Here is a 26,153-nt window from a genome sequence, read left to right as displayed (position 1 = left end):
TTTACTTGTCATGAGTACAGATGTCGGGGATAGTGATTATAACACACTCCATGTTTACTTGTCATGAGTACAGATGTCGGGGATAGTGATTATAATACACTCCATGTTTACTTGTCATGAGTACAGTGTGTTAGGGATAGTGATTATAACACACTCCATGTTTACTTGTCATGAGTACAGTGTGTTAGGGATAGTGATTATAATACATTCCATGTTTACTTGTTATGAGTACAGTGTGTTAGGGATAGCATGCATCTGAAGGTGCATTCAATTAAAAAATTTCATTAAGTATTGAAAAGTATAAATTAAATTCATTATATATTCACTTATGATGTAAGATGTCATGTACCCCTGCTGTTACATGAACAACACATTCAGTGTGAAAAATCTTATTGTACATGATACGATCTGTACGATATTGCGCTAATGATGCAAGAACTGAATCACTATTCAGACTAGGAAATTATCTGGATGGAGCCGTCTTATTAGCTTATCAAAACACAGGTAACAGCATTAGAAATTGATTTTGTTAAGAGTGACCTTTGCTGAAATGAAATTGCATTTTCGTAGACACTTCTGATTGATTTTGGATACAAAACTAATATTTTTTTATAGCTTGTCTGTCTGTTTAACATTCATGCAGTGTCCATGTTCCCTTGACACTGGGTTCTGTTGTGTGATAATATTTTCGTAGCAGCAGTACACAGGAATTGGAGGTGTGTGAACATCTGATTTCTGTGGTAAAGTGGCATGCTCTGTAATTTTGGTTTCCTCACTGAACACAATTTTTGTACTATCATATGGAAAACCGTGTTATTTGGGCTAGGTCTCTGGTAGAAGTGAGCAATTCAATTTGTTGAATCATATTTGTCACTTCAGAAATTAAAAAACGACTTTGGTGTCAAAATTTTTACAAGTGCCTTTACATGCATCATAGGTAGTGTGCAGTGCTACTGTAACACAAGGAACAACAAAATCACATTACTTGTACTTTTTTGTCATCATGCACCATGTTATGACAAAACAAGGTCTTTTTAATCTGTTAAGTTTTAATGTCCTTGTGGTTTCAGCATCCAATACCAAATGCCAGTGGCTATCTCTTGATTTGGAATTTTAAATTGTTTCTGTGATTTATATATTTTGCACAAATTTCACTGATTTGATGGAAAATGTTTTCAAAATTTCAAATTTGGCTGTTGATAGTTATCTTCTATAAAAATGTTTGACCTCAGAAATCTTCATACCTCATAGCTGGTGTTGCTACATGTACCACTGTGCAACATAGGGCAGAGTTTTAATAGATATGACATACCTCTGGGTGAAGGATACTCTTTAAAAGGAGGATGACTTGTCTGAGGAAGGCTGTGTTGGTTTATACAATTTAAGGTGACAGTAAGGTTCAGGAGTACAGATTTTGTCCAATTAAATTTAGTGTTACATGTGTGTTTGATAATGAGGATAACTAGCTCAGTTTAAAGGTGACAGTAAAGTTCAGAAGTACAGATTTTGTCCAATTAAATTTAGTGTCACATGTGTGTTTGATAATGAGGATAACTAGCTCAGTTTAAGGTGACAGTAATTTTCAAAGTACAGATTTTGTGAATTAAATTTAGTGTCACATGTGTGTTTGATAATGAGGATGGAAAATTAAGTTTTCAGTAAATTTCAGAAGTACAGATTTTGTCCAATTAAATTTAGTTCAATGTGTGTTTGACATGTGTGTTTAAGGTGACAGTAAATACAGTCAGAAGTACAGATTTTGTCCAATTAAATTTAGTGTCACATGTGTGTTTGATAATGTGAGGATAACTAGCTCAGTTTAAGGTGACATAAATTTCAAGTACAGATTTTTAAAAGGACATGTGTGTTTGATAACTAGCTTTTAAGGTGACAGTAAATTTCAGAAGTACAGATTTTGTCCAATTAAATTTAGTGTTACATGTGTGTTTGGTAATGAGGATAACTAGCTCAGTTTAAGGTGACAGTAAATTTCAGAAGTACAGATTTTGTCCAATTAAATTTAGTGTCACATGTGTGTTTGATAATGAGGATAACTAGCTCAGTTTAAAGGTGACAGTAAAGTTCAGAAGTACAGATTTTGTCCAATTAAATTTAGTGTCACATGTGTGTTTGATAATGAGGATAACTAGCTCAGTTTAAAGGTGACAGTAAAGTTCAGAAGTACAGATTTTGTCCAATTAAATTTAGTGTTACATGTGTGTTTGATAATGAGGATAACTAGCTCAGTTTAAAGGTGACAGTAAAGTTCAGAAGTACAGATTTTGTCCAATTAAATTTAGTGTCACATGTGTGTTTGATAATGAGGATAACTAGCTCAGTTTAAGGTGACAGTAAATTTCAGAAGTACAGATTTTGTCCAATTAAATTTAGTGTCACATGTGTGTTTGATAATGAGGATAACTAGCTCAGTTTAAAGGTGAAAGTAAATTTCAGAAGTACAGATTTTGTCCAATTAAATTTAGTGTCACATGTGTGTTTGATAATGAGGATAACTAGCTCAGTTTAAGGTGACAGTAAATTTCAGAAGTACAGATTTTGTCCAATTAAATTTAGTGTCACATGTGTGTTTGATAATGAGGATAACTAGCTCAGTTTAAGGTGACAGTAAATTTCAGAAGTACAGATTTTGTCCAATTAAATTTAGTGTCACATGTGTGTTTGATAATGAGGATAACTAGCTCAGTTTAAGGTGACAGTAAATTTCAGAAGTACAGATTTTGTCCAATTAAATTTAGTGTCACATGTGTGTTTGATAATGAGGATAACTAGCTCAGTTTAAGGTGACAGTAAATTTCAGAAGTACAGATTTTGTCCAATCAAATTAGTGTCACATGCTTGTTTGATAATGAGGATAACTAGCTCAGTTTAAGAAACAATTGTTCGAAACTGGATTATGTTTATTGAATCAACACATATTCTCTCAGCATACAGTACAAAATTGATTAAATCGGCATTTCAAGAGAAATCAGTTTTAGCTTCCAACAAGGACAATACAAGAACTTGACCTGTTTAGCCTAGTTCTATCAAGAGATTTTTCCCCTTATGGCCACGTTTGATTTCTTTTGGCTGATGGACACTTCATTCTATCTCAGGACAATTTCATACTGGTCACTGACCAACTCAGATTGCCTCTGTCCTGTATCATTGCCATCACATATCACAGGGGCCTTGTGCTGACCAATCAGCTGTTGGACCTGTTTGATTGTATATGAGGGTTGTCATTGGAAATGTTGGATTGGCCTTTTACCTTCTTGTTCTTGCCATTTCCTGTGGAGAAATTTGATTAGTTTGTGTGATTGACTTAAACGCACCGCTACAATTGGCTCGGCGCTGGAGTGTTTGGCCGTGGCACCGACTTGCAGCCAGCCCACCATGTCAAACAAACCCCAGATCAATAAGTGTTCAGTGTCAATAACATAAAAGCTTACATCTCAAATCATGGGAGGAGCTATATAGCAATTTCTAGTTATTTTACCCCAGATTTCAGCAGTTTCTTTCAAACAATTTTGAGTAATAAAGAACCACAAATGAAAGAGTAACTGTTCTGGTATAACAACTTCTGTCTAGAGATAGGTCCAGGTTACTCCTTCTTAAAGAAGTTTTCAGCTAATAAGGATGGAATCCTCCGAACAAGAAATAGAAGAAAAAAAAATCCTGTTGAGAAAGGAACTTGAGGAGTTTAGAAAGGATTTAGCAACCGGCGGAGATGTTGAAATGCCTATAATGCCCGAGGTAGGTTAACTTACTCTGTGTTACTCACTTTAGGAGTTTACTGTGGGAGCCTGCACTACATTTACCTGAGGTAGGTTAACTTACTCTGTGTTACTCACTTTAGGAGTTTACTGTGGGAGCCTGCGCTTACTGTGGGACTACATTTACCTGAGGTAGGTTAACTTACTCTATGTAACTCACTTTAAGAGTTTACCGTGGGAGCCTGCACTTACTGTGGGACTACATTTACCTGAGGTAGGTTAACTTACTCTGTGTTACTCATTTTAGGAGTTTACTGTTGGAGCCTGCACTTACTGTGGGACTACATTTACCTGAGGTAGGTTAACTTACTCTGTGTAACTCACTTTAAGAGTTTACTGTGGGAGCCTGCACTTACTGTGGGACTACATTTACCTGAGGTAGATTAACTTACTCTGCTTACTCACTTTAAGAGTTTACTGTGGAATCCTGCACTACATTTACCCGAGGTAGGTTAACTTACTCTGTGTTACTCACTTTAGGAGTTTAATGTGGGAGCCTGCACTACATTTACCTGAGGTAGGTTAACTTACTTTGTGTTACTCACTTTAGGAGTTTACTGTGGGAGCCTGCACTTACTGTGGGACTACATTTACCTGAGGTAGGTTAACTTACTCTGTGTTACTCACTTTAGGAGTTTACTGTGGAATCCTGCACTACATTTATCTGAGGTAGGTTAACTTACTCTGTGTTACTCACTTTAGGAGTTTACTGTGGGAGCCTGCACTACATTTACCTGAGGTAGGTTAACTTACTCTGTGTTACTCATTTTAGGAGTTTACTGTTGGAGCCTGCACTTACTGTGGGACTACATTTACCTGAGGTAGGTTAACTTACTCTGTGTAACTCACTTTAAGAGTTTACTGTGGGAGCCTGCACTTACTGTGGGACTACATTTACCTGAGGTAGGTTAACTTACTCTGTGTTACTCACTTTAGGAGTTTACTGTTGGAGCCTGCACTACATTTACCTGAGGTAGGTTAACTTACTCTGTGTTACTCACTTTAGGAGTTTACTGTGGGAGCCTGCACTACATTTACCTGAGGTAGGTTAACTTACTCTGTGTTTACTCAGAGAGTTTACTGTGGAATCCTTCATTACATCTACCTACCGTAAACTGAATACAAGATAGTTTACTGTAAACTTACAGTAAACTCCTTCATGTCGAACACGTTTGAATCGAATACATCGGATGAGCCAATTTTTTTTTATTAGAACACTGTTGAGTGTTTGTGTCAAGTATATTTGTGGTCCATCCCTTCTTAATTTGACCAAAATTTCCTTTTTTGTGTCTAACATTCATGTGTTACCTTGTCTCAGGTATAAATGTCTTGGCTTCGTCAGCGTTGTTCACGAGTCCTATCTTAATTTTTTATCAAAAATGAATCCCTGTGTTTATACAGTTGTACAGGTGAAAGTTGAACTTATACAGACTTCAGCCAAACTTCAAATGCAATACACTGTAGTCTGTAAACTGTAAATCTACTGTGTTTTATTAACTTTTTATGCTCATGGCTGTGGGAAACCAAAAGCCAATGCAAGCAAATTAAAAAAAATACTGGTTTGTAATTGACCCATTAGTTTATGATAAAATTGATTTACTGGATTTACAAACAAGTTTTATTTTATTCTATTTTATCGTATATGTTCTTACGGTGCAGTCCGTGTAAAATTATGTGTCACTGATATTGCCGCAGCCTTCACATTTTTGTAACACAGCTCAGTCCTTTTGTTGTTATATCAATGTAGAAGACTTTTAAATTTTTTTTAATATATTTATTACTTATATATAACTGTCACACCCATGCTATATTACTAATATCTGGTAAACAACCAAAGAAAATTGGGTCAATCTGCTAGGCACACTGTCTCTGTTCATAGAAACATGACAAAGTTGAACCATCGGATAAGTAAAATATTCCATTTGTTATGGTTGACATGGACTTAAAACCGTTTTACTGTATTTGATAGTGTACTATAGACTCACTACAGAATAGTGTACTGTAGACTCACTACAGAATAGTCTACTTTAGATTCACTACTGAATAGTGTACTGTAGACTCACTACAGAATAGTGTACTGTAGACTCACTTCAGAATAGTGTACTGTAGACTCACTTCAGAATAGTGTACTGTAGACTCACTTCAGAATAGTGTACTGTAGACTCACTACAGAATAGTGTACTGTAGACTTCTTACAGAATAGTGTACTGTAGACTCACTACAGAATAGTGTACTGTAGATTCACTACAGAATAGTGTGCTGTAGACTCACTACAGAATAGTCTACTTTAGATTCACTACTGAATAGTGTACTGTAGACTCACTACAGAATAGTGTACTATAGACTCACTTCAGAATAGTGTACTGTAGACTCAATACAGAATAGTGTACTATAGACTCACTACAGAATAGTGTACTGTAGACTCACTACAGAATAGTGTACTGTAGACTTCTTACAGAATAGTGTACTGTAGACATACTACAGAATAGTGTACTGTAGACTTCTTACAGAATAGTGTACTGTAGACTCACTACAGAATAGTGTACTGTAGACTCACTACAGAATAGTGTACTGCAGACTCACTACAGAATAGTGTACTGTAGACTCACTACAGAATAGTGTACTGTAGATTCACTACAGAATAGTGTACTGTAGACTCACTACAGAATAGTGTACTGTATATTCACTACAGAATAGTGTGCTGTAGACTCACTACAGAATAGTCTACTTTAGATTCACTACTGAATAGTGTACTGTAGACTCACTACAGAATAGTGTACTATAGACTCACTTCAGAATAGTTTACTGTAGACTCAATACAGAATAGTGTACTATAGACTCACTTCAGAATAGTGTACTGTAGACTCACTACAGAATAGTGTACTGCAGACTCACTACAGAATAGTGTACTGTAGACTCACTACAGAATAGTGTACTGTAGATTCACTACAGAATAGTGTACTGTAGACTCACTACAGAATAGTGTACTGTAGATTCACTACAGAATAGTGTGCTGTAGACTCACTACAGAATAGTCTACTTTAGATTCACTACTGAATAGTGTACTGTAGACTCACTACAGAATAGTGTACTATAGACTCACTTCAGAATAGTTTACTGTAGACTCAATACAGAATAGTGTACTATAGACTCACTTCAGAATAGTGTACTGTAGACTCACTACAGAATAGTGTACTGTAGACTTCTTACAGAATAGTGTACTGTAGACATACTACAGAATAGTGTACTGTAGACTTCTTACAGAATAGTGTACTGTAGACTCACTACAGAATAGTGTACTGTAGACTCACTACAGAATAGTGTACTGCAGACTCACTACAGAATAGTGTACTGTAGACTCACTACAGAATAGTGTACTGTAGATTCACTACAGAATAGTGTACTGTAGACTCACTTCAGAATAGTTTACTGTAGACTCACTACAGAATAGTGTACTGTAGATTCACTACAGAATAGTGTACTGTAGACTCACTACAGAATAGTGTACTGTAGATTCACTACAGAATAGTGTGCTGTAGATTCACTACAGAATAGTCTACTTTAGATTCACTACAGAATAGTGTACTGTAGACTCACTTCAGAATAGTTTACTGTAGACTCACTACAGAATAGTCTACTTTAGATTCACTACTGAATAGTGTACTGTAGACTCACTACAGAATAGTGTACTATAGACTCACTTCAGAATAGTTTACTGTAGACTCACTACAGAATAGTGTACTGTAGACTTCTTACAGAATAGTGTACTGTAGACTCACTACTGAATAGTGTACTATAGACTCACTACAGAATAGTGTACTGTAGACTTCTTACAGAATAGTGTACTGTAGACATACTACAGAATAGTGTACTGTAGACTTCTTACAGAATAGTGTACTGTAGACTCACTACAGAATAGTGTACTGTAGACTCACTACAGAATAGTGTACTGCAGACTCACTACAGAATAGTGTACTCTAGACTGTTTACTGTAGACATACTACAGAATAGTGTAATGTAGACTCACTACAGAATAGTGTACTGTAGACTCACTACAGAATAGTGTACTATAGACTCACTACAGAATAGTGTACTGTAGACTCACTACAGAATAGTGTACTGTAGACTTCTTACAGAATAGTGTACTGTAGACTTACTACAGAATAGTGTACTGTAGATTCACTACTGAATAGTGTACTGTAGATTCACTACTGAATAGTGTACTGTAGACTCACTACAGAATAGTGTACTGTAGACTCACTACAGAATAGTGTACTATAGACTCACTACAGAATAGTCTACTGTAGATTCACTACTGAATAGTGTACTGTAGACTTACTACAGAATAGTGTACTGTAGACTCACTACAGAATAGTCTACTGTAGACTCACTACAGAATATTATAATGTAGGGTCAACTCGTATGCAGCTATCATGGATTCTGAAAGTTAAAATTATTATCGCTATTTCTTGTGAAACATTTCATGGATCATTGAACATTTACAAATATAGGTTTGTCATTGTTGTTTATGCTCAAATTTTGGACTGACAGAAAAACAAAATTGCTGAAAAGAACAATTAAGGAGAGAAGAAAAGGAAAAACTCACAACTTCCAAAGAATAAATAAAAGCAGTACATTGATGGGTACTCAATCCCTCTAGGATCTCTTGTTACTAATTTCAACCTTAAACGTTCTTAGGATGGAGTGTCATATTGGGTATAACTAAATTGGCCTTGTGATGGATTGGACAGGGCCAAATTAGTACAAATTTCCTGTAAATGTTGGTTTGATGATCAAGTTTATTGAAAGCAATTCTTTCTACTCACAATATATGCTTCATGTATATTCAGATTTGGTAACTGTACTTTGATACTAAGGCAAATAGGTATTGAGATAGTAAATAAGTGTAGTTAATGTGTGGCTTGTGATATAGAGACAGGATATAAATGTGAAGGGGAGGGCCAGCCAGCTCTGAAGTCAGCCTTATAGAGATTACTGTACTGTAAGTAACAGGCATTAGTAAGCAGGCATCATTAGAATACTAAACGTTTAATTGGATATCACCTTTGACGAGGGACCAGTGATAGATAGACAGCGTAAATCCATCTATCTTAATTGGATAGATGTTGACGGCATTGAGCAGGAGTTAGAGGATTATACAATAAACTACTGATGGTTTCTGTCACTGTGATGCTAGATAGGATTCAACTCTATGTAATAATATATTCATCAGACTTCTCCTAAGTCTTATCATTTCTAGAAAAAGTTAAAAGGCAACTGATTGATAACAGAGCAGTTGAATTAATGTGTGGCTTGTTGTGCGATATTGGTCATTAACATGGCTCCCTAGTCGGTAATAGCGCCTGATTTCACACCTCAACAAGTCTCATGTAGATCAGTAGAAATTGGAATTAGTCTTTTCTCATAATTGAGTAGAAGGTTTGACATTGTATGACCCGTCTGGGTTCCTACACTGATATTGTGTCTCAACATCAGACGCTTGACAAAGTATCTATTAAGAATTCTCCAGACATCTGAACTTAAGCACTGCTAAGAAAAACAACAACAAATACAGTTCATTTTCTACAAACTGGAATTTCAGTAAGCAGAATATATGTGATCTTGTGTCCGGAATCAAGAGATCTCTATTGAAACTGTGTAAATATTCCTGTTGGTTTAACTCTGAACATCTCTACTTGACATTTCATCTCGAAATATTCAGCTTCTATCTTTTTAAAGATTTGAAGAGGATATAGAATATAAAGTAAGGTTGATCTTCCTTTTTCAATAAACCAAAATTGTACCCATCATTAAGTTCAATAGACAATAAGTCTCCAGGGAGATTTGTGTGTTTACATTGGTGTCTGCATAACTGTAGATGGGAGATTATCCTGTTTTTAATTCCTGACTGTCTCGACAGGTTTTGAGAACTTTACAGTACAGGACAGATATTATGGTGTCGTTCTGCTATTTGTTTTAGTGATGCTCCAGGTAGTTACCATTTTATCATTGATAACATACAAAAAGGAGTGGGTCAACAAGGTAGCTTTTAACTTACAAAAGTTTGTCTTTGAGGTCCTCTTATTCACACGTTTGAACATGTGCTGGATTTGACCTTTAAGATTCTATAGATGTTTCAGAACCATTCTTCACGGCTCTACTTCTTAATGCTTCTCTATATCATAATTCCACAATAGTAATCAGTGCATATGGACTGAAACATCAAGTCAGTATTCTTTTCTAATGCAGATTCACACTTTTCTTTGATGGTGAGTTCTTTGAAGAAGAAATTCTTTCTATATATATGTTTTAATTATCACATTCATCCAATAATTTGAATAGAACCTAAAAACTGGAGCTTGTAATGTGTGGATATTCTGTATGGCATCCAATACAGTTCTTGTATTACAGAAATAATTGCCAACATCAAAGCTGTCGTCGGTTATTTTCCTTCTGTAATTCTTCTGATTTAATGAAATGGTTCAATCTAATGAAGACTCTGTTTACTCATAACTATAGTCTCTTTGTTGTGTTGATTTTGTATGTCTACATATATAGGAATATATATATGATCAATGAAGTAATAGCAACAGTATGGACAAGCGAATAGTCAATATGTTATATATATATATATATATATATATATGTATCAGGGCCCTCGATCTGCCAGATTTGGGGCCGATATTCGGACCCATTCTCAATGCAAAATGGTACCCTAAGTTTTCCCAATTCTAAGGAAAACACTGCTATTTTTCCCAATTCGAAGGGCCCCGAGCCCCGGGCCCCATTCCCAAAATGGGGTGTGAGAGCCCTGTGTATATCAAACACAGTCTCAATTTTGACAGGAAATACAAATCTGACACCTTCAGATCAACTTACATGACTACATGATGCATGTTTGTTCCACAGTATATAGATGTTTGGTGACATATTCTAGAACTCGCTAACTTGTATGTATTTCTTGTTTGTTGCAGGTTGTACCCAAGGATTACAAAACCATGGCAGCATTATCCAAAGCCATCGCCAGAAACGTCCTTTTTTCACATCTAGATGATAATGAACGAAGGTAATCTGCAACTTATCCCTCAACATACAGAATTTCATTGTGATGCTGCTGTATAATGAGCTTGATGAAGGAAAAATATAGATGTATAAACTAGAATGTTGCTTATAATGCTACTAGTATAGAATCACACTGTGAGTTTTGGTAAAATTTCTACTTCAACATAACTGGGTGAATTTAATTGGTGGTGAAAGATTGTACAAAAGATATGTAAGTGAACAGCATCTTTTAATACAAATGAGTGATGAATTAAATATAGTAGTGTCAAAAATGAATTAATTTGCATCACACAACTTTTTCATATGGTAGGTCTTGTCAGTGATACTCAAGGGTCTAAATAGTAAAAATGTAGAAGGCGTCAGAGGAAAGTAAAAAAAAAAAAAAAAAAATGAGAATTGATGGGGAGATGGTGGGCGGTACCCTTGGCTGAACAGTTGGAAAAAATTTCATGTTATTACAAATGAATGATTTTCCAAGGTTGCTTAACTGTCCACTTGAGCAATACAGGTCTCCTGGGTGTCTGATCGGATGATAGAACTCTCTGTGGACTTAAGTCAAAGTATATAATAATTTGAGACTTAATGACTTCAAGTCTGGCCTACCTTTGGATCAGATGTCTTGTTATTTCAGAATTTTGTTGAATCTATTTTATATAACTATATAGTCTGACGTTCCCAAAATATAAATACCAGTGACATCATGTTGTAAGTGATAGAATTGATTTTGTAGCATACTAATACCCACTTTCGTTTTACAGTGATATTTTTGATGCCATGTTTCCAGTCCATCGGCATTCTGGGGAAGTTATTATTCAACAAGGTGAGTAGTAAGGTCACCTCTCACTCATTCCTAATGGAAAGGAATGACGTCTTTCCTCAGTAAAACTACTTAAATCAGGCCCTCGCTAAATATATAGCAACATACCAATTTATTTAGAACAAATAGACTCCAGTTGAAAAGTGGATGCAAGGAAGGGGTAGACATTGATGAGGCTGGATTTATTTCATCATTAGGAAGGATAGAAATGTGCCTGTATTCAATTCACTCAGCAAATTGAATACTGTTAAAGCAAAGCAATCTTCAAATTAATATTTTTATAGGCCTTACACTCGGCATCATTAGGTGTATGGATAGTGTAGTTTGATTGGGGACTTGTTGATGTGAAATGTCGAGATTGTTTTGGTTAAAATCAGCAGACCCAATATGGAATGTGTCTGGGATATATCAGTCATTCAGTCATTTTATGGTGTTGGGATGAGAAATGTTGAAATAATATTGTCCTTTCAAATTTCTGATTCAGGTTTTACCAGGGTAGTCAAACACTGAAAATCTGATTAAAATAGTTTCATACTGGCAATCCACTATATATCTGTATAGCTTAGCTATAATGTACTGACAGTCTGTAAATCTGATTTAAATAAAGAGGGTAGTAGAGCCAACACCGGGTATAATTCGTTAGGTGGTTGGTTGGATTCCTTACCCTCTTCGTCTGGATACCTGGAAGTATGCAGGGTGATTGAAGGAAGAATGAAGATGGAGATACCGCTTGAGCATACGTCATAATTGAATAATTGAAGAAGTCCCCTCATTTTATGTACTTTAGGTACCCAAAATTGCTATTATGTTGTCCTGAAGAAGCCCAATAAAGGGGCGAAACCGGTCGACAATAAATTGATGAACCAAGTCTCTTCGCCTGTTGTGATTAAATACTACGCCCTTCATCTGATTAAAATAGTTTCATACTGACAATCCACTATACATCTATAGATTATCTATAATGTACTGACAGTCTGTAAATCTGATTAAAATAGTTTCATACTGACAATCCACTATTTATCTTTATAGCTTAGCTATAATGTACTGACAGTCTGTAAATCTGATTAAAATAGTTCGAATTGACAATCCACTATACATCTATAGCTTAGCTATAATGTACTGACAGTCTGTAAATCTGATTAAAATAGTTCGAATTGACAATCCACTATACATCTATAGCTTAGCTATAATGTACTGACAGTCTGTAAATCTGATTAAAATAGTTCGAATTGACAATCCACTATACATCTATAGCTTAGCTATAATGTACTGACAGTCTGTAAATCTGATTAAAATAGTTCGAATTGACAATCCACTATACATCTATAGATTAGCTATAGTGTACGGACAGTCTGTAAATCTGATTAAAATAGTTCGTATTGACAATCCACTATACATCTATAGCTTAGCTATAATGTACTGACAGTCTGTAAATCTGATTAAAATAGTTCGAATTGACAATCCACTATACATCTATAGCTTAGCTATAATGTACTGACAGTCTGTAAATCTGATTAAAATAGTTCGAATTGACAATCCACTATACATCTATAGATTAGCTATAGTGTACTGACAATCTGTAAATCTGATTAAAATAGTTCGAATTGACAATCCACTATACATCTATAGCTTAGCTATAATGTACTGACAGTCTGTAAATCTGATTAAAATAGTTCGAATTGACAATCCACTATACATCTATAGCTTAGCTATAGTGTACTGACAATCTGTAAATCTGATTAAAATAGTTCGAATTGACAATCCACTATACATCTATAGCTTAGCTATAATGTACGGACAGTCTGTAAATCTGATTAAAATAGTTTCATACTGGCAATCCACTATATATCTGTATAGCTTAGCTATAATGTACTGACAATCTGTAAATCTGATTAAAATAGTTCGAATTGACAATCCACTATATATCTGTATAGATTAGCTATAATGTACTGACATTCTGTAAATCTGATTAAAATAGTTTCATACTGGCAATCCACTATATATCTGTATAGCTTAGCTATAATGTACTGACAATCTGTAAATCTGATTAAAATAGTTCGAATTGACAATCCACTATATATCTGTATAGATTAGCTATAATGTACTGACAGTCTGTAAATCTGATTAAAATAGTTCGAATTGACAATCCACTATACATCTATAGCTTAGCTATAATGTACGGACAGTCTGTAAATCTGATTAAAATAGTTTCATACTGGCAATCCACTATATATCTGTATAGCTTAGCTATAATGTACTGACAATCTGTAAATCTGATTAAAATAGTTCGAATTGACAATCCACTATATATCTTTATAGCTTAGCTATAATGTACTGACAGTCTGTAAATCTGATTAAAATAGTTTCATACTGACAATCCACTATTTATCTTTATAGCTTAGCTATAATGTACTGACAGTCTGTAAATCTGATTAAAATAGTTTCATACTGGCAATCCACTATATATCTGTATAGATTAGCTATAATGTACTGACAATCTGTAAATCTGATTAACAATTTTTCTCTCAAAATATGTAGATATGATCATAAATAGACGTGACAATATTTACTGATTTTAGGTTGGTAGTGTCTAAACATCTTGGGTTGAGGTACACAAATTGTAGGATTGTCTTTTTAAAATATAGATAAATACCTTGTATAGTGTGATTTGGCACGACTGATGGCAATGTATTTCACAGGTGATGATGGAGATAACTTCTATGTGATAGACCAGGGAGAAGTTGATGTAAGTATAATTAACCTCCGGTTACTAGCATGTCGTCTAAAAAGTACAACATTGTAGTATTGTTGTGTTGCAGTTAAAGACCTTGTGTTGTACAACTGTTGTATACATAGTAGTGTTAGGGTGCTGTTTTACTGTTGTATACATAATTGTAGTATTGTTGTGTTGCAGTTAAAGACCTTGTGTTGTACAACTGTTGTATACATAGTAGTGTTAGGGTGCTGTTTTACTGTTGTATACATAATTGTAGTATTGTTTTGTTGTAGTTAAAGACCTTGTGTTGTACAACTGTTTTATAGTGTTAACAGTTTATTGTTCTTGTTGAAATAGAATACCTCAGAAAGAAAACTTTTTGACAGAAGATAAACAATTGAAAAATTGTGGAATGGCAAAAAATATAAACAAATATGAAGAAAATAGTTGTTTATACCTACAATAACTTGGCAACATCTGAAACATATAGAGGGATGAGCATTCTTGTCCAATTCAGAACATGTGCAACCCCCACTGGTGTCCTGATTTGGGAGAAACAGCTACTTATTAAAGTTTGATTGGAACTGAATTCAGAAACCATTTTATATAAAACAAAAAATCTAGGTTAGAAAAAAATTCAAGTTTGAATAGTGTTTGTAAAAAACTGCATCAGCCAATTTCATTTGATAAACCATGAAATTGACTTAGTACAGGTATTTACATTGAATTAATTCTCACTGACATGTCAGCATTGGCCAATTCCATATTCATAAGGTTGAGGTAGAAACTTCTACTGTGACAGTTGAAGTTTGTTTTTGTTATTATTCCAAAAGTGTTTGAGGACTCTTTATCGATTCAATAACCAAGCCTTCCTTTTCTCCTTAGTTTAGCATGTGTTATTTTATACTTATGTTGATTTGATCATTGAAATTTGATATCATATTCTCTAAAAAAGATTAATTTTTCTTGTGTAATTATTCTATCAGCTGATGTATGTTTTGATTTGAGGCTGATTTAGGAACAAGACAGTTGACAGATTGTGATTTTATTTTTGACATCTGCATGTTGTGATTACACCTAGGGATCTTCTTACATTTGATATATCTCCCTGGATACAGCAGCTGCCGTTGGATTCACTTAATACACTTAACACACTTAATTCACTTGTCAAAGGATAAAAAAGGAAAGATGAATCTCTAAGTCTGTTAAAATCATTCCATTATAGAAACCAAGATCCAATTAAGATCCCTTGTATAACATAAAACATGCTGACATCAATTAGAATGCATGTTAATTACAACAGTTTGGGGTATATCCTTTAACTGAGGTTACGTAGGAGTAATGTCCCCTTTTCAGCTGTTTATATCTGTGTTAGTAGTGTTGTCTTTAGTGTGTCATCATCTAATCCCTATCAGCTTTAACATTGTCAGCTGTGTCTAATGAGTGTGATGGAAGGCTGTTTTAGTGCCATCACTGTTCGATTGCATCTCAACTCTAGGCTCTGTAATTATGTTACTATATATGGATAACCGACAGCACTACAGGAACCATAGGCAGATTATCAAGACAAAACTTTGTAGAAATAGGATTTCCGTGTGTCACTTTCCTCATAGTTTTTTGGCAATTTTTCCCAATTTCCTTCTTAGCTGAAGTTGGTATATATGCCTAACATCCTACTGTCGTATTAGTGAGATCTCAAGTTGTTGCCAGGAGGTAAGATAATAGCATCAGCATGACAGCTGATTAGTTGTCCACTTCTAAGAGCTCCTACAGGCTTGCTACACTAGTCAGAATTCAATTAGACCATATAACATCAAAAAGTCTCCATAGTTTCTATAATGATAGACATTTACAATCTTCAGTCTGCTACATCTTTTTTCATATTACTTTATATCAGGTTTTGACAGATTGTCCTTGTCTCTTTATCTGGAGTAAATTAAACTAATTTCTCATGTTTCTGTTGTGAAAAGGGTCAAATTCAGTGTGCTGCCAAAGACTACTATTTACTGTAGGTGGAAAGTCAATTTCCTGTCTGTTAAAATACCAATATATTTATTGCTTAAAGGTCACATTTACTGTTGGCAGAAAGTCACATTTACTATAAGTGGAAAGTCAGATTTACACTGTTCACATGGGTGAAATATAGAATATACAAGTAGACAGATCTGATACAGGTAAAATATAGAGAATACAAGTAGGCAGATCTGATACAGGTAAAATATAGAGAATACAAGGAGGCAGATCTGATACAGGTAAAATATAGAGAATACAAGGAGGCAGATCTGTTACAGGTAAAATATAGGGATACAAGTAGGCAGATCTGATACAGGTAAAATATAGAGAATACAAGTAGGCAGATCTGTTACAGGTAAAATATAGAGAATACAAGTAGGCAGATCTGATACAGGTAAAATATAGAGAATACAAGGAGGCAGATCTGTTACAGGTAAAATATAGAGAATACAAGTAGGCAGATCTGATACAGGTAAAATATAGAGAATACAAGGAGGCAGATCTGTTACAGGTAAAATATAGAGAATACAAGTAGGCAGATCTGATACAGGTAAAATATAGAGAATACAAGTAGGCAGATCTGATACAGGTAAAATATAGAGAATACAAGGAGGCAGATCTGATACAGGTAAAATATAGGGAACACAACTAGGTAGATATGATATATGTAAAATATAGAGAATACTAGTAGGCAGATCTGTTACAGGTAAAATATAGAGAATACAAGGAGGCAGATCTGTTACAGGTAAAATATAGAGAATACAAGTAGGCAGATCTGATACAGGTAAAATATAGAGAATACAAGTAGGCAGATCTGATACAGGTAAAACATAGAGAATACAAGGAGGCAGATCTGATACAGGTAAAATATAGGGAACACAACTAGGTAGATATGATACAGGTAAAATATAGGGAACACAACTAGGTAGATATGATACAGGTAAAATATAGGGAACACAACTAGGTAGATATGATACAGGTAAAATATAGGGAACACAACTAGGTAGATATGATACAGGTAAAATATAGGGAACACAACTAGGTAGATATGATATATGTAAAATATAGAGAATACTAGTAGACAGATCTGTTACTGGTAAAAGATAGGAAATATGAGTAGGCAGATCTGTTACTGGTAAAAGATAGGAAATATGAGTAGGCAGATCTGTTACTGGTAAAAGATAGGAAATATGAGTAGGCAGATCTGACTAAGAATAAAGTTTGTACAAAGATAGAACTTGACAGATCTGGCACAAGTAAACATTTTGGAAACATTAATAGGTGCAAATCTGACACATGTAAAAAAAAAAGAAAAGCTATTAGGCAATCTGATGGTGGTCTTGAGAATGACACCATGTTATGTTTTATCCATTAATGAGTTCCCTGACAATACAGATTTACAGACCTACATTATTTGTTTAGTGTAGTGGACATATCCCAACTTGCAACTGATAGTTTGGTAAATCAGATAAGGTCAAGTAATTGATCAAGGATCAGATGAATTGGGAATGGCCAAATGGATGACCAATCTGTCTGACCAATCTGTCTGACACCTAATTACAGTGTTCCCCACTACTGTTCCTCAACATCTAGCAGTCTGCCTTCACCAAGTATGTTTGATTTTTTATGCTCTCCAAAGCATGTAGTCACCACTTTGTCCCTCTATCTGTCTGTCATTCTGTCCATCCATGCATACATCCATCCATCTGTTCGTGTGTCGGTCCATCCATCTGTCTGTCCCTCATAATTTTGTCTGGAGCAGAACAGTAATTTATAAGAGATATTAACACAAAACCTCATAGGTAGATAGATCTCAACAAGAAGTGCAGTGCACCAGAACCATCACTCTTTTTTTGCATAATTCAGGAGTTAATTTCCTTTGTTATATTTCAAACTTAAATTTTGTCCGGAGCATTAGCTGCATTACACTAAAATTATAAGAGGTATTCTCATGAAACTTCATAAGTAGATAGATCTCAATAAGGAAAAGTATACAGCACAAGAACCATCACTCTTTTTTGCATAATTTAGGAGTTATTGCCCTTTATTGTTTTTCATTATTAAATGTTTTTCAGGATCTTTACTCTATAAGAGGTACTAACATGAAACTTTCGAGGTAGAGAGGTCTCAATGAGCAGAAGGGCAGTGCACAAGAATCATAACTCTCTTATTGCCCTTTGTTATTTTACATACTTAAATTTTGTCCAATTGGTGGAGCATAACCCGTATCTGTTGCCTTCCATTGAAAGAGTCAGTATTTATACCCCCCCGCAACGAAGTTAGAGGGGGGGGGGGTATACTGGAATCAGGTTGTCCGTCTGTCCGTCCGTCTGTCTGTCTAGGCGTCTAGCCGTCCGTCCGTCTGTCTGTAGACACATTTTGTCCGGCTAACCCCTCCTAAACCTGTGAACCGATTTTGATGAAACTTTACAGGAATATTAAGGATCATGTGTAGATATGCATGCCCCTTTCTTTTTTTGAAAATTTTGGTTGCCATGGTAACTGGTCACTATAAACAAGTAACTCCTCAGTTATTTGATGGATTGTATTCAGACTTAGTAAAAAGATGTAATTCAGTAAGGCCAATAATTGGAAATATTAGACGTTTCCCAAACTGTTACTGCGGAAACACAATCCTGGCCTCTGATTGGTCAAAATTTAGATATTGTCCAATTTTGACCAAATTTGATATATAGGGTTATTAGGGGATGCCAAACATTATAAAATAGGTTTCGTTGCGATGACAAACATGAGTGTTTAGTGTAGATCAAGAACATAACGGCAGACATTTTTTTGTCTCTGTGGCCCTTCAGTGGAAAATATTACTTCAATAAAGATGTAAGTATTGCAAGACTCTCTTGATCATGAACAACATGTATTCCACCCCTTCTGATTTCCAGAAATGCAGGCACATGCAGAATATGTCAATTACTCTCAGAATAACACTTTAATTTATCCATTGACTCGTTGCAGTGTGCAGGGGGTATTGGTCAGCCATCTAGGCGACAGTTCTAGTTAGAAAATGATATCAAAAGTGTCATATTTTAGATGTTTATATAAAAATGAATATCACTTGCCTTTTCTTAAATATTTAACATTGATTTCTTTCCAGATTTTTGTTAACAATGAACATGTCACTACAATAGGTGAAGGTGGAAGTTTTGGAGAATTGGCACTGATATATGGAACACCTAGAGCTGCTACAGTCAAGGTAAGGGGACTGGTCACAGATCTACATGTACATTATAGCTCATTCTTATCATAAGCTGCATTTAAAATGTCATCTTCATATAAATTACGCAAGTGAAAAGATGGAAAGATGTTTAGATGATTGTGAAAAATCATATGTTGATGCACAATAGCTAAATATGTTTTTTTATGACCCAGGCTAAAGGAGATGTGAAACTTTGGGGGATAGACAGAGACAGTTATAGAAGAATTCTTATGGTAAGTATATTTCTGAGATACAAGCCAATGTTGTTAGATCCTTTTACACACAACACCTTGAGTGATGGATTCAGGGATATCATACAGATGTGATACAGACTTACAACAAACAAAACAAACCACCTTAGTGTTGTTACTCCACACTGTACAAAACAAAACAAACCACCTTAGTGTTGTTACTCCACACTGTACAAAACAAACAACCTTAGTGTTGTTACTCCACACTGTACAAAACAAAACAAACCACCTTAGTGTTGTTACTCCACACTGTACAAAACAAAACAAACCACCTTAGTGTTGTTACTCCACACTGTACAAAACAAAACAAACCACCTTAGTGTTGTTACTCCACACTGTACAAAACAAAACAAACCACCTTAGTGTTGTTACTCCACACTGTACAAAACAAACCACCTTAGTGTTGTTACTCCACACTGTACAAAACAAAACAAACCACCTTAGTGTTGTTACTCCACACTGTACAAAACAAAACAAACCACCTTAGTGTTGTTACTCCACACTGTACAAAACAAAACAAACCACCTTAGTGTTGTTACTCCACACTGTACAAAACAAAACAAACCACCTTAGTGTTGTTACTCCACACTGTACAAAACAAAACAAACCACCTTAGTGTTGTTACTCAACACTGTACAAAACAAAACAAACCACCTTAGTGTTGTTACTCCACACTGTACAAAACAAACCACCTTAGTGTTGTTAACTCCACACTGTACAAAACAAAACAAACCACCTTAGTGTTGTTACTCCACACTGTACAAAACAAAACAAACCACCTTAGTGTTGTTACTCCACACTGTACAAAACAAAACAAACCACCTTAGTGTTGTTACTCCACACTGTACAAAACAAAACAAACCACCTTAGTGTTGTTACTCCACACTGTACAAAACAAAACAAACCACCTTAGTATTGTTACTCCACACTGTACAAAACAAAACAAACCACCTTAGTATTGTTACTCCACACTGTACAAAACAAAACAAACCACCTTAGTATTGTTACTCCACACTGTACAAAACAAAACAAACCACCTTAGTGTTGTTACTCCACACTGTACAAAACAAAACAAACCACCTTAGTGTTGTTACTCCACACTGTACAAAACAAAACAAACCACCTTAGTGTTGTTACTCCACACTGTACAAAACAAAACAAACCACCTTAGTGTTGTTACTCCACACTGTACAAAACAAAACAAACCACCTTAGTGTTGTTACTCCACACTGTACAAAACAAAACAAACCACCTTAGTGTTGTTACTCCACACTGTACAAAACAAAACAAACCACCTTAGTGTTGTTACTCCACACTGTACAAAACAAAACAAACCACCTTAGTGTTGTTACTCCACACTGTACAAAACAAAACAAACCACCTTAGTGTTGTTACTCCACACTGTACAAAACAAAACAAACCACCTTAGTGTTGTTACTCCACACTGTACAAAACAAAACAAACCACCTTAGTGTTGTTACTCCACACTGTACAAAACAAAACAAACCACCTTAGTGTTGTTACTCCACACTGTACAAAACAAAACAAACCACCTTAGTGTTGTTACTCCACACTGTACAAAACAAACCACCTTAGTGTTGTTACTCCACACTGTACAAAACAAAACAAACCACCTTAGTGTTGTTACTCCACACTGTACAAAACAAAACAAACCACCTTAGTGTTGTTACTCCACACTTAAATGATAGATCTTGGTGTTTGGATTGTATTACACTACTGTACTAAAGAAATAGCCTGTGTAGCAAAAACCTGTGTATGCAGGATTTCATTTGAAATACATGTCATGTCTCGTTGAGAATCTGGGATGTAAGACGTTAATTTGAAGCCAAAATGTCTGGCCACAAAAGCACTGTTGTATTGTAATTCAGGTTTCCAGTTTTAAAATATTGGAATTGATAGGTTCTCGATTAGTAAATGGGTGTCTTTCTTTCCTTAATCAGTCTGTTTGAATTTAATTCAGGTTAGAAATTTACCAGCTTAAGTAGATTTGTCTGAAGTTGATGCCAGTGTTTTAGTGAACCATGATCAAAGTTAAATGGAACCAGGGGAATATTCTATCATCATAAAACAGTCTGCCTGCATGTAAACATTTGTATTTTGGTTCATTTCGGTGTTTTTGTTTCGCCTGAGTGTCAGCCCTACATTTCAGTCCTTAACTTCCCTCTTTGTTACTATGGTACAGTTATCTTATTCTATCTCAGATTCTGTACAGGTAGATGATCATACATTCTGTACAGGTAGATGATCATACATTCATTCTGTACAGGTAGATGATCATACATTTTGTACAGGTAGATGATCATACATTCTGTACAGGTAGATGATCATACATTCATTCTGTACAGGTAGATGATCATACATTCATTCTGTACAGGTAGATGATCATACATTCTGTACAGGTAGATGATCATACATTCTGTACAGGTAGATGATCATACATTCTGTACAGGTAGATGATCATACATTCTGTACAGGTAGATGATCATACATTCTGTACAGGTAGATGATCATACATTCTGTAGTACAGGTAGATGATCATACATTCATTCTGTACAGGTAGATGATCATACATTCTGTACAGGTAGATGATCATACATTCTGTACAGGTAGATGATCATACCTTCTGTACAGGTAGATGATCATACATTCATTCTGTAGAGGTAGATGATCATACATTCTGTACAGGTAGATGATCATACATTCATTCTGTACAGGTAGATGATCATACATTCTGTACAGGTAGATGATCATACATTCTGTACAGGTAGATGATCATACATTCTGTACAGGTAGATGATCATACATTCATTCTGTACAGGTAGATGATCATACATTCTGTACCGGTAGATGATCATACATTCTGTACAGGTAGATGATCATACATTCATTCTGTACAGGTAGATGATCATACATTCTGTACAGGTAGATGATCATACATTCTGTACAGGTAGATGATCATACCTTCTGTACAGGTAGATGATCATACATTCATTCTGTACAGGTAGATGATCATACATTCTGTACAGGTAGATGATCATACATTCATTCTGTACAGGTAGATGATCATACATTCTGTACAGGTAGATGATTATACATTCTGTACCGGTAGATGATCATACCTTCTGTACAGGTAGATGATCATACATTCATTCTGTACAGGTAGATGATCATACAGTCACACTGACCTGAAAAAATAAGTATGTTGTTAAATTTAAAGGTATCCCAAATACACATTATGGTTTTGCTGAAATTCATTTATAGTTGAAAGATATATTCATATTGAATATACAGACTGCTTTTTTTTAGATTGAGAAGGAAAAACTTAGATTATGGCAAATCGTTTTGGATAGATATGTTTCGTGACGGTTGTACTTTCTTACACTTTATTGTGTCTAAATATGGCAACCTGTATTCTATCTCATCTAGAACTTTGCTGAAGACCCAGTACATAGGAAAGCTCTAGATTGCACTTTATGCCTTGTCACACCAATTTCTATTGTGGTAGAAGAAAAAAAAATTGTTTAATTGAAGAGCTCAATCTCACACCTAGACAGGTTGATTATCTGATATTATTTAGAGTCTCAAGAGAATAAACAATTCGATACAGAGGTAAACCTTTTATAGAAGTCTGTACAATATTGCTGCATCATTTAACAGCTGATTTGAGGCATTAAGTTACATTAATTACATGATCACTGGCAAAAATAGTTGGTTTCTGAAGATTTCTCGATTTTAGAGACTGAAGCTTGTTGTTCATCTAAAACATGTTCTCCTGTTTTACTTATCTGCATATAATGGTCCAGTAAAGTAATTATGTAACTGGGCAGACTAGAGATAATTTTTACAGTTGTAAAGGTAAGAACTAAAACTTGATGGTCAAAGTGAAGTTCAGACATGTGGTCTAAAAGGTTAAGTGACAGGTCGTACATGACATTTAAATTTTCACAATCCTGCAGATTTCTGATTAGCTAGTAATGTTTATATTTTCAGGGAAGTACAATAAGGAAGAGGAAGATGTATGATGAATTCCTTAGCAAAGTCTCTATTTTAGGTAAGTATCAGTTAAATGTCAATCATTTTTAGGACATGTTTGTCAGAGTTAGAATGACCCTAAATCAATGTCCTGTTGCAAAGTCAAAGGTGACATGCCGAATTCAAGTCAAGTGACTTGTACAGCAGATTGTAAGGAATATGAAATTATACATAACAGTATAAAACTGTTTTGATATCATAGACGTACTTCACTTAAAACAATATATTAATGTTTTCATGTGAACTTTGCACTGTTGCCAAATATTGATAGTCTTATCTTGTGAAATATATAATGATCAACAGAAAGCCATCAGATATTATCTACATATACCTGTTATGTCTGATTACTGAACCAGGTGACAGGGATCATTTCCTAGTCTGTGTCTAGTCTACCTAAACAAGAAACATAAAAAAAAACGATGATTTCTCCTAAACACATGTATAAAGCCATTTGGAAGGAAGAGGCTACTAGCACCATCCACTGGCAGTTTTTTCATTACTTCCACTCTACACTTTTTCATGCCAACTTTTCACTATATCAGTCTCTTTGACCACCTAAAACAAAATGCACATTCATGTTTAGGAAGCAATCCTTGTGTAAGCCTATCATATGATGTTCGTTTTTAGATATCAATTATCCTCAGAAACTTGGTCATAGTGTGATGTACTACAGAGACAGGTGAAAAATTTCTTTGATCAGTGAATTTTTTAGCTGGCAAAGAGCATTTATCCATCAGGGTTGATTGAGAACAAGGGAGATTGGTGGACCTGTATTGAACCACCTTTGAGAAATAGTGTGTCTACAGATAGCTAATGATGTGATTTAAGAGCGAGTGAGGAAAGGCTGTTTCTGTATCACACCTGAAATCACCTAACTGAAAGTTTAATCAATACATTAGCATTAAAGTGTGTCTTCTTATCTTGCTGGTTGATGTCAGCTTTATCATGACAGACTTAACTCGGCCCTACAGAGCCTTGTTACAGTCAGTGATGGCAGCTTTATCATGACAGACTTAACTCGGTCCTACAGAGCCTTGTTACAGTCAGTGATGTCAGCTTTATCATGACAGACTTAACTTGGCCCTACAGAGCCTTGTTACAGTCAGTGATGTCAGCTTTACCATTACAGACTTAACTATGCCCTACAGAGCCTTGTTACAGTCAGTGATGTCAGCTTTATCATGACAGACTTAACTTGGCCCTACAGACTTGTTACAGTCAGTGATGTCAGCTTTATCATGACAGACTTAACTTGGCCCTACAGAGCCTTGTTACAGTCAGTGATGTCAGCTTTATCATGACAGAGAACTACTAGGCCCTACAGAGCCTTGTTACAGTCAGTGATGTCAGCTTTATCATGACAGAGAACTACTAGGCCCTACAGAGCCTTGTTACAGTCAGTGATGGCAGCTTTATCATGACAGATTTAACTTGGCCCTACAGAGCCTTGTTACAGTCAGTGATGTCAGCTTTATCATGACAGACTTAACTTGGCCCTACAGAGCCTTGTTACAGTCAGTGATGTCAGCTTTACCATTACAGACTTAACTATGCCCTACAGAGCCTTGTTACAGTCAGTGATGTCAGCTTTATCATGACAGACTTAACTTGGCCCTACAGCCTTGCTACAGTCAGTGATGTCAGCTTTATCATGACAGACTTAACTTGGCCCTACAGAGCCTTGTTACAGTCAGTGATGTCAGCTTTATCATGACAGAGAACTACTAGGCCCTACAGAGCCTTGTTACAGTCAGTGATGGCAGCTTTATCATGACAGAGAACTACTTGGCCCTACAGAGCCTTGTTACAGTCAGTGATGTCAGGTTTATCATGACAGACTTAACTTGGCCCTACAGAGCCTTGTTACAGTCAGTGATGTCAGCTTTATCATGACAGACTTAACTTGGCCCTACAGAGCCTTGTTACAGTCAGTGATGTCAGCTTTATCATGACAGACTTAACTTGGCCCTACAGAGCCTTGTTACAGTCAGTGATGTCAGCTTTATCATGACAGACTTAACTTGGCCCTACAGAGCCTTGTTACAGTCAGTGATGTCAGCTTTATCATGACAGACTTAACTTGGCCCTACAGAGCCTTGTTACAGTCAGTGATGTCAGCTTTATCATGACAGAGACCTACTTGGCCCAATGTATCTATGATACTCTAGCCCACCTATGATACTCTAGAACTACAGTGACAAACTGAACTCACCTATGATGCTCTAGAACTACAGTGACAAACTGAACTCACCTT

At 35.5% G+C, this 26,153-nt stretch overlaps 1 protein-coding gene across 3 annotated transcripts in view; it reads left to right on the top strand.

Moving 5' to 3' along the window:
* Window positions 1-26,153, top strand: part of LOC132560760 (cAMP-dependent protein kinase regulatory subunit) — a 106,108-nt gene that overhangs the window by 72,352 nt on the left and 7,603 nt on the right. For all 3 annotated transcript variants that reach the window (XR_009554670.1, XR_009554671.1, XM_060225437.1), the window contains exons 3-8: window positions 10,748-10,839; window positions 11,594-11,655; window positions 14,352-14,398; window positions 19,494-19,592; window positions 19,769-19,828; window positions 23,858-23,918. Coding sequence is in view for 1 of the 3 variants with exons in the window: in XM_060225437.1 (XP_060081420.1) it covers window positions 10,748-10,839; window positions 11,594-11,655; window positions 14,352-14,398; window positions 19,494-19,592; window positions 19,769-19,828; window positions 23,858-23,918 (421 nt within the window). In the remaining 2 variants the exon portion in view is untranslated. The remainder of the gene's footprint in view (window positions 1-10,747; window positions 10,840-11,593; window positions 11,656-14,351; window positions 14,399-19,493; window positions 19,593-19,768; window positions 19,829-23,857; window positions 23,919-26,153) is intronic.

The sequence above is a fragment of the Ylistrum balloti genome, unplaced genomic scaffold (assembly GCF_031769215.1).
Source record: "Ylistrum balloti isolate Yb309-2 unplaced genomic scaffold, AGI_CSIRO_Ybal_v1 Utg371108, whole genome shotgun sequence".
NCBI classification, from domain to species: domain Eukaryota; kingdom Metazoa; phylum Mollusca; class Bivalvia; order Pectinida; family Pectinidae; genus Ylistrum; species Ylistrum balloti.
This window is presented reverse-complemented; position numbering and strand designations above follow the sequence as displayed.